Raw genomic sequence first — 14,640 nt, forward strand, 5'->3', positions numbered from 1 at the left:
CTCCCTAGCTATGAATGCGCTGAAAATTGTCAGTTATTCAATTTGATTTTCAATGACTGAAAACAAATTCATGTTGCATACAAATTTCTCACACAATTTATAGAAGAAACAAAAAATGCCTTCGAAATGAATCTGGATAATGTTTCAGGTTTGCGCCCCAGTTCAGCATGTAGCTTCAATTTGTTGAAAGTTTAAAAAATGATTACATGAAAATAACTTCACCATAAGTTTTATGTAGAATTGGCCACCCAATATACCTCTTTGTAAATTAGTGTTTCGTGAAGCATATATTGTTTACTTAATTCTGCCATTTTAAAAGAAATTGCTATATTTACATTGCATGCAATAAATTGTAAAACTAAAATACTATAAATTGAAAGTGAGTTCATTACGATTTTTCTTAATTTAAAGTTATGTAAATTGTGTATTATTTCCAGGATTTTTTATTATCTGATGAGAAATTTTTGTAGCACTAATTCCCTCTCATTTTCTGTCTGCAGATGTTATTGCTCTTGTCAGTTTAGCTGCTTCTTTGCTGTTTTAGGATGATGAAACTACTGGAAATAATGTAAGAACTTTTCCTCGTCCAACTGAAATAATAACCAAGGACAGCTCTGAAGTTGAACGCTTACAAATGCGTATTGCCGAGTTGGAGCAAAGGCTGTCACAACAGAACAGCAAGCTTATGGTGAGTTAATTTTATCACTGGAATGAGTGGAAAGTGTTAGAAGAATGCTATTACTGGAATAGCTGTAAAAATATCAGAACTCTATATGTGCTTTAACCATTGCGAGGGGTGTAATACAATGAACAGAACCATGTGGTAATTTTTTTAGTGTGGAAAGTAGAAGGAGAAAGAACTATGCAGTAAAGATAAGATAGTTAATATATTGTGAATATTATTAAGACAGCTTACAAGAAATTTCAGTCCAGTTGTTGTAAAGAACCCATTTGTCCAAACAAAGAAAAAAGCATGGGTATTCTTTTATTTTGAAGCCAATCTGTCAGATGGATTTGTGAGACAAGACAAATTGAATGGAACTGTAGAAAGATGTTAAGACATAGTCAGGAAACTGATTAGAATTATAAAAAAAAGAACACTTATGTTGATGCAAAATGGAGAGGTGTGTGAATTCCTTGTTCAGGAAGGAATAGAGCAAAATGTTTGGACATGGAGATCTTAACTGTGAAATATACACTATCCATAACTCTCTTAATCAGGGAAACGAGTATTTAAGGAAAACAATACCTACATTTTCAGAAAAGAATTGCCCCAAGAAGTTATAATTGTTTCAGTATTAATATTCACAGTGTGACTTACTTACATTTATATTGAGGATTTATGTAGATGGCAGAGAGGTATTTGCAAGATGTTTGTTGATTCTGCTACTGCTAGATTGAAATATAATGAGCAACTGAACCATTCAACTCCACTACAATAATAAAGATAGTTTACAAAATTTCTGAAGCTTTTGTGGCCACTTGTTGACAAACTACCTATTGGCTTCAGTCTCAGGTTCTTTGGCTGATGCTTGTTTGATATTTTTCTGACATTTTGCCAGCACAAGTGGCTGACACTTTCAATCCTTCATGTTGCTGGTGTCCAACTTTTGTTTCATATTTTTCTGATGTTACACAAACACTGTCAAAGCTTCACCCTTGATTGCCGGTGGCCACCATCAACAAAGAATGAAGCTTTGACAATGCCGTCCACTCATACTGGCAGAAATCATAAAAGAAATGAAAAAAATTATCCTGAGACAGAAGCTAACATGCTGTTTGCCAAAGATAATTAGCATCAGTTTCAAACTTTTTATTTTTATTTTCGAGCTGATGTCCTAACTATATTACTTTATTTGAGACATAAACATTGAGGACAATTACTGACACTTGTTTTGTGGCACTCATAAGGTGTATCTGCTCCTTTATCATTATGAAATTGGTTCTCTACTGCTATGAGATTTGCTCTTTAAATGACTGTCATGCAGCCTGTGTCCTATGGTGGCTGCTTCTGCTTTCCCTAGAAAATTTGCCATCAGCATTGTACGAACTGTATCAATTGTATAAAGTTCCACATGGAAGCTGTGTAAAACACAAATGCAATTCTTCAGGTTCTGAACCATGTCATATTATCAAACTTAACTGGTCTCTGTTTCAAGAATTCAACTCCTCGTTAGTACTATGAGATTATAATCAAAGTGCAGCTACACACACAAGTCCAGTGTGGGCTGTAATTATTGTATGGGATCGAAACATGATAGATATTCTAATATGTTAATGCAGAATCAATTTACACTGAAAGAAGTTGGTTTCAATTTTGGCCACCAGGTGCTATGAATGCAAGAACGAAGTATAGAACTGTTTCCTTATGTAATGAATTAGGAACGAGACATTAGGTCAAACAAGTGAGAAAGGCATAATGTTGGTGTTATTATTAACCACCACTTACACAATTTGAGCACTGTGGAAGTAAGTGAGATGCTGTACAGCACCAGATTTGCATCTGGCAGTCAAAATTGGAACTAATTTTTTTCCAATGTAAATCCATTCCTCACTAACTCATTAGAATATCCACCAAGTTTTGCTGCATGTGCTATTTCTAGAACAATGCCTGCTGCCAGATGTTTGTGTGATCTGAGACATTATTTGCCACCAATCTATTTTAAATGGCAAGGAAAATTAAATTGCTGTGGTATCCTCACTATCATCTATGATGGCATTTCTTTTCATTGAAGCCTTCCAGAACACTGCTGCTGGCTCTGTTCCATTTCACTTGCAGTACTGACTGTGATATGTGGAGTTCCAGTTTTTAATTTGCTGGGAAAATATGTACAATGGAGGCAATACTACAGGAGAATCAAGTAACCAAATCTTTTTGCACTTTGCTTTTATTTCTCATTCTTTTTTATTCAGTTTACTGAATTGTAGATATCAACACACGTTTTCTGCTTTCAGCTCTCCTCTGCCATAAAATCTGTTGTTAACAATATTTTTTTTTATTTTCAAGCCATTCATGAATTATTGCTGTTGTTTCATTTAATTTGCAATACCAGAGCTATAGTCATTGTACCAGGTCTATATTGGTTATGTATACGACAGAAGATCTTACTGCCCTCGGATCCCACGTAGGAGAGGAGTGATGCTACCCCCCTTTCACACACACACACACACACACACACACACACACACACACACACACACACAATTAAAGGTATGGTGTTGGATTTGAATGTGTCTCAGCCCTGTTGCAGATGTTGGTAAGCAGACATGCCTGTGCTATAGTTAAGGGTTGAATGGTTTAACATCATTGCAGCACATTTCTGTCATCTATTTAAAAAAAAATACTGATTGGACAATACATCCTTGCTGGACAATAAAATTACAAATGATTTTGTGGTATTTATGAAAATATTGAAATGTTGATGTAAATTTATTATATCTACCTATTATATAAGTGTGATGTGGAAAAAAGATGTTTCATGGTGTGTCTGCTTTGCCTTAACAAGCTCTTGGATAAATTACTTTATGCAACATGGGTGTCTGTCATATGTAAACAGTTTTATGTGATGTTCTTAAAAAGCTATTGTATTTTGTTTATACTTAGACATAGCATTGTGTTATTTCCTGGTAGCCTTAATATATAGATTGCATACATAGTGAACTGATTATAAACTGTGATGTCAGTATTATGGAGATATGATCAAATTATTCAAAATTCATCTTTCTTTTATTAGTAATATTATAAAGCTGCATTACATCTCCCTTGCTTTTCGAAAAACTTTGCCAGTTGTTTCACAGTAGCAGTCATTAACAAATGGGTACATGTAGCTTACAACACTTGTACATGTAAGTAATAGATACTCTTACTCAGTTCCAGAACTGCATATTTTGGTTTCTTTCTCAATAATTTTAATTTACCTACCTATGCACTCCATCCTTCCATCTATTTTACCTTCTCCATAATGTCCTTCCTCCACTTTGTCATAAGCAGTTGAGGATGTCTGACATGTGGCTTATAGTTTTCAAGAGTTTGATATTTTAATATGTTAAGAAGCTCCTACAAACACAGACATATATCTTGATTTTGAATTTTGGCACTATCTCTGATGACAATGTCACTGACAGGACATTACACTGTAGTATTCTATCCTTTCCATGAACTCAGTAAGTTTTACAGGAAGTGTACCCTGCCGAATAGCTCTATAAACAAATGGTGCGGCTGTAGTGTGAAACATGAAATGAGATTTATTCATCTCACAATATACAATTTTCATATCATCTGTCAGTTATTGTCTGTGTATTTAGCAGTAGATGATTGATTATGGAAACAATAATGTTCTGAGTATGTTCCTGCAGCCCTTACCAATATTTGATAAATTTTTGAGGTTGTCACTGTCATATGAAAGTATTTTTAGTTTGTAGTAGATTTCAGTTCCTTATCAAAATTGCATAGTGTACCCATAGAGTCATTTTATGCATCTGCATACATGCTCCCTCAAGTCACAGTATGGTGTGGGACGAAGGGATCCTGTACCAATATCAGTCATTTTCTTCTCTGTTCCTTTCGCAAATAGAATGAGGGGAAAATGCTTATATGCAATGATAGGAGACCTAATTTGTCATATCTTCATGATCCTATGCAGCAGAATCATTCTGCAGTCAGCTTCAAATGCCAGTTCTCTTCATTTTCACAGTAGTGTTGAAATGAACATCACCTTACCTCCAGGGTTTCCCATTTGAGTTCCCGAAGCATATCCGTAATACTTGCATGTCGTTCGATGTACTGGTAACAAATCTAGCAGCCTGCCTCTGAATTGCTCCAATTCCTTCCTTTAATCCAACCTCATGTAGATCGCAAATAGTCGAGCTGTACTCAAGAATGGGTCACACTATTTTCCTGTATGCAGTCTCCTTTACAGACGAAACACACTTTCCTAAAATTGTCTCTGTAAACCAAAGTCAGCCTTCCATGCCACAATCTTTACATGCTCATTCCATTTCATACATTTGCAGCACTGCATCCCGATATTTAAATAACATGACTCTGTCAAACAGCACACAATTAATGCTGTAGTCAAACATTACAGTTTGTTTTCCTACTCGTATGCATTGACTTACATTTTTCTACGTTTGGAGCCAGCTGCCATTCATCACACCAACTGAAAATTTTGTCTAAGTCACTTTGTATCTTCCTACAGTCATTCAATGATACACCTTCTCATACACTACAGCATTATCAAGAAACAGCCACAGATTGCTGTTCACCCTAGGTCTTGTATGTATATAGAAAGTAACAGCAGTCCTGTCACACATTTCTGGAGCACTCTTGATGATACCCTTGCCCCTGAACACTCTCCATGACAACATAGTGGGTTCTATTAGTTAAAGAAGTCTTCCAGCCACTCGCATAATTGGGAACCTATTCATCTTGCTCATACCTTTGTTAACAGTCTGCATGTAGGTGGCCAGTACCATAGAGTACTCTTTGTAAAACTAATGACTTATTTGTTTTCAACTGTTTCACATGTTTCTGTATGACAGGCGTGCCTATTACTGTGTCCTCTGTACGGGAGCATATACGATGGTCAAACAGTGTTTATGAATCTCCCTAGTGAACATTTTCTGAGACACTAAATATTGCAATCTTCAACTGCCACACCAGACTGGTAAACAAGCAGCAGGATAGAAGCATTAGATCCTCTTAGCGATTTTATGTAGAACTATAATTTGCTTGTGTTCTCGGCAAGATATTTTGCTGAGGTATTACAGTGGCAGTTGTATGCTTTGCGCATCGATCTTCTTACAGAGGTCTGAATCTCTATAAACTTTTGCCAGTCATCGATTGCACATTCTTTTTTGAACCAAGCATGCAAACAATCTTTCTTTCCTCAGCATTTTCTGAATTTCATTGTTAAACCACAGTGGACCTTTTTCTCCTTAATCCACCTACTTGGCATATACTTTTGCAGAGTGCAATTTCCAATTTGTAAAATTTGCCCATAATTCATCTACGTCCATCATTTTGGAACTGAATGATGTCAGTTCATTGTTTAAGTGGGATGCTAACAACTTCTTATCTGCTCTTTGTAACAGAAATGCTTTCCAGGCCTTCTTGACTGATGTATTTTAATAACTTTAGATGCTATGATGGCATCAATGTAATTAATCTCTGTCTCTATACTGATGTCAATACGGTCAGGCCTGTTTGTAGCTACAAGGCCTAAAATATTTCCATTATGTGTGGCTGCCGAACTAGTTGCTCAAGAGAGTTTTTGGAAACGTATTCAAAATTACTTTACCAGACTGTCTGTCTGTACACCCTGCAATGAATCAATAGATATCCCAGTCTATATTTAGTAGGTTGGTCACCTCCAACTAATACTGCATGTACTGGATATTTCCATGCTACTGATAGTAGGTGATCTTCGAATAACTAAATCTGTCACAGTGCATTCAGGTGGCCAATAAAAAACCCAACAACTTTATTTCATTAGACGTGTTATATGTGACCAGACAACTTCACTATCACAGTGAAATGCTACCTCAAGATAGACAGTACTTCTGTCAGCAACAATGAACACACACCTTCCTATGACACATAATCTGTTTTTCTGATGTACATTCCTTGACTCCTAACTATCTCAGACCTTTATACTTCGTGTTTCAGCCAGCTCTCAAGAAAAATTTGAGTGTGAGAGATTTCCTGAAGGATGCATCTTTTCATGAGAATTTTGGCAAAATTCACATCTCTTTTTGGCAAAATTCACATCTCTTTTTGGCAAAATTCACATCTCTTTTTGGCAAAATTCACATCTCTTTTTGGCAAAATTCACATCTCTTTTTGGCAAAATTCACATCTCTTTTTGGCAAAATTTACATCTCTTTTTGGCAAAATTTACATCTCTTTTTGGCAAAATTTACATCTCTTTTTGGCAAAATTTACATCTCTTTTTGGCAAAATTTACATCTCTTTTTGGCAAAATTTACATCTCTTTTTGGCAAAATTTACCTCTTTTTGGCAAAATTCACATCTCTTTATGGCAAAATTCACATATATTGTTTTGCAAAAATTTTGTATGTGTTTGCGAAATATGAATCCATTTTGTGAATTTAGAATCTATTTTTGTGAAATTCAAATCTGTTTTTGCATGTATTTTTGCCAAAAATTGCATTTTTTTAAGATGCACAAATTTAAAAGATTAAAAAGGTTTAAAAGATTAAAAGATTCATGAGTGAAGGAAAAAAAAGCCTTAGTTCTTTGAAGTTCACTTTTAAAAAAAGCACTGATTGGTAACTTTTTAACTGGAATGTTTTCTTTTGCAAAAACTTCAACAGATTTTTTTTTTCCGAAATGGCCTTTGTATTCTTTGTTTGACCATATTTAAGCTTTCAACAAATGTTGGTTCTGTTGAAAAGCAGCAGCATTTTCCCGCCAGAGAGCTGTATATATCTTTGGTTTCAGATGTTTCTTAACATTCTGTGTCCTTTCCCGCCCAATTTGGTGATTACAAAATCTGCAGAATATTAATTCATCATGGGCATTCATAGCCATGTGACCCATGTTTGACAATACTACAAGTAGAATTAACAAGGCACTTAGTGTAGAAGTAGTACCAAAAGTAACCCTATTCAAACATTAGGAATATAATTTCGGCACAGTTGAAAAATGTGACTGATTTTGTTTTTCAATGGCTATAATGCAAAGTGTGGATATTGTATAGTGACAGCCAGCTGCGAGCGTAAACAAACTGTAATTTGGATCGCACAAAGCGGAGCAGTGCAGGGAAACAAGCACTGACTCCATCTCGCAGGGCAGAAGCCTGTGTTCTTTAAAAACAAGGAATGCCATTGTCACAGGGATCACTGGTGTTCGTAATCGAAATCCATGATGGACCAGGATTAGCCACTTAATTCATTTCAAAATCAGAAAACAACTAGCAACGCACAACACAAGGCATTCGGAAATGGTTACCATGCAGTTGTTTGGGGGTTGGCAGAGTATTGTTAACAAGATTGTTCAGGCCCGACCTCTAGCAATTTTTGATGCTACCACCAATCAAAACATCCACCACCTAATTTGCCACATTAAAAGTGTCTTGTGTTATACCAACTTCTTAGTTTTAGCTAACAAATGTACGTATGTGTTTCTTTGTTATAAAATGCTAAGTCCCATGGCTGAGTGCAACATTGCATTACGTGGTGTGCATCTTTTTTTTTTTAAAAAAAAAAAAAACACACAACTGCCCACAACAGGCATGGCAGCAGCACATCAAGTGCATTGACATATTGCACTTGTGCACTTTTTATTTTTCAAACAGGTTCTGATGCACATTCTTTCAAAACTGGACTTTGCGAGATGATGTAGAGTTCCAGTACCACTTAGTGAAAATTAGTTACATTTCTGATGTTAAAATGTTGAAAATAAAGCTATTTCAAACCATCTCTGATAAAATAGTTCCTCTGGATACAATTTGATATGAAATAGTGCCTATTAGGTAATATCATGTTTTCGCATTTTGAGGCAGAATTCTCATTTATCGTAAAATGCAATTTTTTCTGTCCCTGATAATTACTGTTTTCATATTGACATCCTATTATTGGTATCCCTTTGCTCTACATGAAACTATCCTACATCAACTGTGTCTCACATGTCATTGGTGCCTCATTCTGTTACATCAGCACAATCTTTCTCACTGATATTATGAGACATTTAAATAACTTAGTTACTATATTTCAAGGGGAAGGCTCTACTGATTGTCAACATATGTGATAAAATGTATGGACAAACTATATCTATTTGTGAGACACCTTGGTACAGGGAATAGCAATTTTTTCATTTGTTTTCCTTATCTACGATTATCTTCACACATATCTGATGGTTTATTGGTAAATCGTTGGCAGATTCATCAGAGTTTTGGGATAGGTTTTGAACCTACATAGCAATCCAATTTCAGTTGCATCAGCTACTGTACTTTGAGATATAATTAGAAGCAGTTAATTATAAAATAGCTATCTGCTCAAGTACAGGTAGTACAGTAGCACTAATTTTTTTTATAATGGTACCATGATTAAAAATGAAGTGTTTCCTAAACTACACAGAAATGTGACCAACATTTTATCTGAATATCTTTTTCTGCCGCAAAATAAATAAGTAAATGAGTAAAAAAATAAAAAAGTAAACTGCAGAAAGGCCTCAGCTTTAAAGTCTAATATTGAAGACCATTCTGTCATTTCAGAAATGTGGGGCCTGACCGCAGATGTTTCATTACTTGTGAATAAAAAGAAATCTCATTTCCAAAAATGTAATTAAATGTTGGTATTTTTCATTTAATTTGACGTTTTCTGCTAAATCACATTGTCGTCTTACTGCCATATTTGCATTGTCAGTGTTAACTCACTATTTGGAATTTCCGTGTACAATATTGACTGGTCACATATGGGCCAGTCACAAACCCTTACCCGTGGGCATTGACGAAGGCCAATGATCTCAAGGTTATGGCCCTACTACCTGACTACCCGTGCCTGAGTTGCCCACACTCATCTATCCACTTGTGCCGCAGGCACACATCTACCCATGGGTAGGCAGTCAAGGTGGAACAGCTTGCTATATATGGTTTCTTTTTAACATTGATAATGTAGCACAGAACAGCCATCTTGTTTACTTCCACATAGAGAAGATTTTTTTGCTCTCTGCATGACATCACACACAATGTGCTGTGATACAACACACAGTTTTTATGTGGAGGAAAGGTTCATTACAAGACTCTTTTATTCTTATGTCACTGCCACAACCTGCTGCCTGTTCAACAGAAATTGACTCTTGTGTGAAACTGCATTTCACAGGGATTAAGGGTTTATCACTTTAATTATTGGAAATGAAGGTCATGTTACTAAACAGTGCATCCTCACTTTGTATTAGTTTTTCACTGTGTTATTAAGTATGTAGACATACCAAACATTCGCTTGACCACTTACTTCTTCAGTCCTCAGCTGTTGGTTACGGAAATCTTTCCTCTACTGGTATTAAAATGCTTTAAATCATTCTTGCTCATAGCAAAAACGTTTCCTCTGTAAAACTTTTGTGAATGCATAGTATATTCTACAGTTTCATATTTGTGAAAAACCAGTAATTGAAAAGTACAGTAAATTGTTGAGTGTTAATATTCGTATTATATGCTTTTTTTCACTATGATGTATTCTGATTGTAACCTACAAAGATGAACTTAGTAATATATTATTTACTAAAAGGTTTTTTGTAGATCTCAATTACTTCTGATGTCTACACTACTTGTAATACAAACAAATTTAACAGTAGACACACAAAATTAAAACATTTCACATCTCATACTATGCTGTGGGAAACTGTATTAGTAACCAAGTGAAGGGATTCATTTCCATGTCTCCGTTGGAAAAATGGAACAATTTGTTGTGTGTTTTCAGATTTGTGTTTACTGTGGTTACATAGTTTCTGACATAAGATTTAAAATCTTTTTCCACTTTCTTAAAAAAATTTTTGGGACTGTTTGATATTTATGTCAGCATAAAAAAGTGTGTCTTTCCATAGCAGTGATGTAAGATGTTCATCAGGTCCACTTTTATTATGTTAATTACTGGAAGCATTTAAAACTCCAAAATTGTTTCTGAGATAGTCAGTAAAGTGTCACAGTTTATTACTTAAACCGCTATTAACTAAATGCTGACATTAATTTTTAATTTACTGTTACATATCATTGAAAGCAAACCATAGCTGGGAGAAATTGTAATGTATAAATTATTTAATGTTTGTGCAGATAACTGAAAACATCCTGTCAACAAAATAGTTGAAGGAAATGTATCTACCTCATGCAAAATGTTTCAAAAAGCAAATACAAATGAAAATTGTTACAAGTACATGAATTTTGTGATCACTGTAAAATGCCAATATTTTTATACAGTATTTTATTCAGTACTGGGTGCATAACATAATACTTTAACCAATGTGCTATTTTCATTATGGATTATTTTTTAATAATATAGATAAGTGATACACAAGAAAAATTGCAGAAGAGTTAAATTAGGTACTTTCTGTACAAAGTAAAAGATTTTTACATAGGTTACTACAATTGTCTTTTTGGCAAAGTTTGGTTCTCATATATGTACATGTTCTTTCCAAACAAGCTATTCTATTTTCTTACTGTGTGAATCTTTGTTCCACAAAAGACTAATGTGGAAAATATAGGGTGATAAGCGTGCAAATTTTTGCAGTAGTAATCAGTTAATTAGTAAGTGAATTCATTTATTGGATTGATGCTGTCTTTTAATGAGTTTTGCTTTTTAGATCATGTTCTACTTCTAAAACATGAAATTTGTTGCATACTAATGGTGCAAACTATATATTCCATTGATTCCAATAAACTGAATTTACTTTCTATTCAACTTCTCTTCGGATGGACCGAATTGTAAATATGGAATACAAGTTCCAGCCTGTGTTACAAAGACTGGATGTTTAACTTATGTAGGCTTACAAATATTGCTTTAAATAAATTTTTTGAGTAGGCTTATACATAAAAATTAGATAGTAGTGATGATGTGTGTTTCATTACTGAGAAAAATTTAAAAGAAAGCATTAAGTAATTTATATAAAAAGCTTGGCCTATTGGGTTTTGAACTGAACTGTAGGAACTAATTTATCCCAAAGATATTTATAATTTTTTCGCACATTACCTGTGTGTGTTGGCAACATGCTGCAACACACATCTGCTGATTGTGAAACCTAAAAGTATGTGGGCAAAACAATTTGCTGAGGTATCTGTTGAATACAACTTATTGGTGCTACATGATTTTATGAAATTGTATTGCATTTCTAAACCTTAACTGCATGTTAGTAGCATATCTGAAAATAAATAATTTTGTATCACATGCTTTGATTATTTTGGTATATAAAATTCTGTATATTCATTTTCCTTTACCTTATATGCCCTTGCATGGTGGAATGTGAATTTTGTTAAGAAACAAAAACTGACTAATATTATATTTCAGGGACAATCTTTCATCGAGTGTTATGGGAGACTGTTGGTATTCAGGGTAATCCTGCATACCAAAGAAAGCGAATATAGAGAGCAAAGAGTTGCAAATACAAGTCTTGAGAGATATGTAGGATTCCTGTGTTTGAAGTTTCGACTGACAGTTTTTGTAACTATCAAGCGTAAATAATGTCAGTGTTTGTCAGGAAACACACTCCAGTGACTAAGCTTAGTCCATTTTTTTCCTTGTTCTGTGAACAATAATTATGGTAACATAAAATGGAATGTGTCAAGATGAAGCATGGCTCCGTTCGTAAATGCCAGTTTGAGCAGACTAGACTGAAACAAAATAATAAGAAAAAAGATTATGCAAAACCAACAGAAATTAAATAAACAGTTGATCAACAACGCATTTGTCACCTAAAATAGGGAGGTCTCTCAAAGTTCTCTGGAATTATGAAAAATTTGTAGGTAGGTTCACTGTTATTTACTTTGAGCAGATTTTTGGGAAGTCATGACCATAATTTTTGTAATTTAATTTGTGTTCAGCCAAGAACAGCTTTTGAGATAATGCTAGGAAATAAGATTTGCAACTAAACTTGCTGGTAGATTTAAACTCTTTGCTCGGCCAAGACTCGAACTCGGGAGTGAAAGGCAAAAGTCTCGAGTTTGAGTCTTGGTCCAGCACACAGCTTTAATGTGACAGGAAGTTTCATATCAGCGTACAGTCCACTATAGAGTTAAAATTTCATTCTGAAGATTTGAAATGATCTGCCACTACTACGTAGGTGTTGCATTCGTTTTGTCCGCGTGATATAATCTGTCATGGTGTAGGGTTGTGGGATAGCACTACAGGATAAAAACAAAATATTATCATCATCAACAGCAACAACACAATTATGAAGGGAAAGGTGAGCAGGCCACTAGCATTATAATTATATATAAAAGAGTCATAATAGTAAGAGAGTGGAAAGTTGTAATAGTAATAGAGTGGAATTACGGTATTAAAACTCATTACTGTCAACAAATAGTTGTTATATTAAAAGAATCTGCAGAAAGAGAGAGTGCAAGTAATTTGTGTTTTGATGTAGGATCTGTTGTAAGTTTAAATCTTTCCTTTCCATCCACAAGTTAGAATGTAAGAAGGCTGACAGAATAGAAAGTTGTGACACACTGCAAAGGGAGCAACACATAATATACAGGACATCAATTTTTCCAGATGCGAGTATGTGGGAAATACAAGGGGATATGTTGAAACAGGAAAGAGGTACTTTTTACACAAATAGTTCTTGTGAATGTTCAGTAAAAGAGAGAGAGTGTGTGTGTGTGTGTGTGTGTGTGTGTGTGTGTGTGTGTGTGTGTGTGTTAGGAGGACAAATTTATACATCAGAGTGTTATGATATTTAACTTTTGTAGATTTGCATAACCAATAAACACACTCTGTTGTCTGTGTATATTATCCAATTATTTTTAGTAATTTTTACTGATATTGTTATGAAATAGCTTCTGTACTATAGAACTGCACTAAAACAAAATGAATGGCACTCCAATTTATCTCTGAAATTTAATATTTTTCAGAAAATATGAGCCATTTTATTATTACAACAAGTGCAATGAAATAAATGTGTTTTTATGTGATTACCTTTAAATATGTTTATTTTGCTGGAGTACAATTCTAATAAGTTACATCGAATAAGATACATTATTGAGTAACAAAAAAAGAAAGTTGGTGTTTGGTAACTGGTTGCAGCTTTCCGTTAACACTTTTACTGGGCATCAGTGCAGCTGATTGGTGGATAACATTAACTGGTTTACAAACATATTATGCTTTGTGCATATTTTGTTGTTGAAATGTTTTTAAAAATCGAGAAAACACAAACATTTTTGTGATCTCTCATTTAAAAAGTTTTAATTATTGTACCAGAAACAGTAAATGGCAAAAGCAGTTTTGTCAGCAGCTTTGTTTTCATGCATTTATTTTATGTTAAACACTGCATTATTATTCCATATGTGTGAATAGTCGGACATTTATAAATCAAATCTTCCAGTAGTGAGCTCTACAAAAACCTGTTTACTGACAAAACATTTAATCAGTTTTATCTAATGTTGTAAAGAATAGGACATTGGTTGACAGAGCTGATAATGCTATTGGATTTCCCCACTTACTGCAGTCAGGAGAAAAGTTGGAAGACAGAAGGTCCTCAATCAGGTACTTTGTCAAGATATTGACAGATCCAAATATTTCACTGAATGGACAGTATTGTCAGTAGATGTGACATACAACTTTCTGCTTTTGCTTTTTACTTGAATCTCTTGTGCTGCGCTCCTCTTGGTATCTGTGGCCTCCATTAAGTCATCTCATCAGTAGTTTTTTCACACTAGAAGAAATAACTATAGACTTTATGAATCTAACCAGGAATTTAAAAAAAGGAACTAATTGATTTGTATCTGGGAGATTGTGCTAACCAAACTAACCATTCAAAGACTAGACAAAATGTTTTACATATGGTTGTTTCTGTATGAGCAAGCATTCCAGTGGGATTTAATTACTAATATTTTACTCAATCATTATTTAAAAAACATGACTTTTTTGTAGAAATTCTTATTGCTTGTAGAACAAATACTGTAATTATCCATG

At 34.4% G+C, this 14,640-nt stretch overlaps 1 protein-coding gene and 1 long non-coding RNA gene across 8 annotated transcripts in view; one reads left to right on the forward strand and one right to left on the reverse strand.

Moving 5' to 3' along the window:
- The window catches only part of LOC126279138 (blastoderm-specific protein 25D), a 139,363-nt gene that overhangs the window by 86,338 nt on the left and 38,385 nt on the right, over window positions 1-14,640 (forward strand). For all 7 annotated transcript variants that reach the window (XM_049979646.1, XM_049979647.1, XM_049979645.1 and 4 more), the window contains exon 13: window positions 545-688. In XM_049979646.1, coding sequence (XP_049835603.1) covers window positions 545-688 — 144 coding nt within the window. The remainder of the gene's footprint in view (window positions 1-544; window positions 689-14,640) is intronic.
- The window catches only part of LOC126279140 (uncharacterized), a 255,033-nt gene continuing 246,597 nt past the window's right edge, over window positions 6,205-14,640 (reverse strand). Inside the window, exon 4 of the long non-coding RNA XR_007550791.1 lies at window positions 6,205-12,341. This is a non-coding gene — a long non-coding RNA (uncharacterized LOC126279140). The remainder of the gene's footprint in view (window positions 12,342-14,640) is intronic.

This window comes from Schistocerca gregaria, chromosome 6 (assembly GCF_023897955.1).
Source record: "Schistocerca gregaria isolate iqSchGreg1 chromosome 6, iqSchGreg1.2, whole genome shotgun sequence".
Lineage (NCBI taxonomy): Eukaryota > Metazoa > Arthropoda > Insecta > Orthoptera > Acrididae > Schistocerca > Schistocerca gregaria.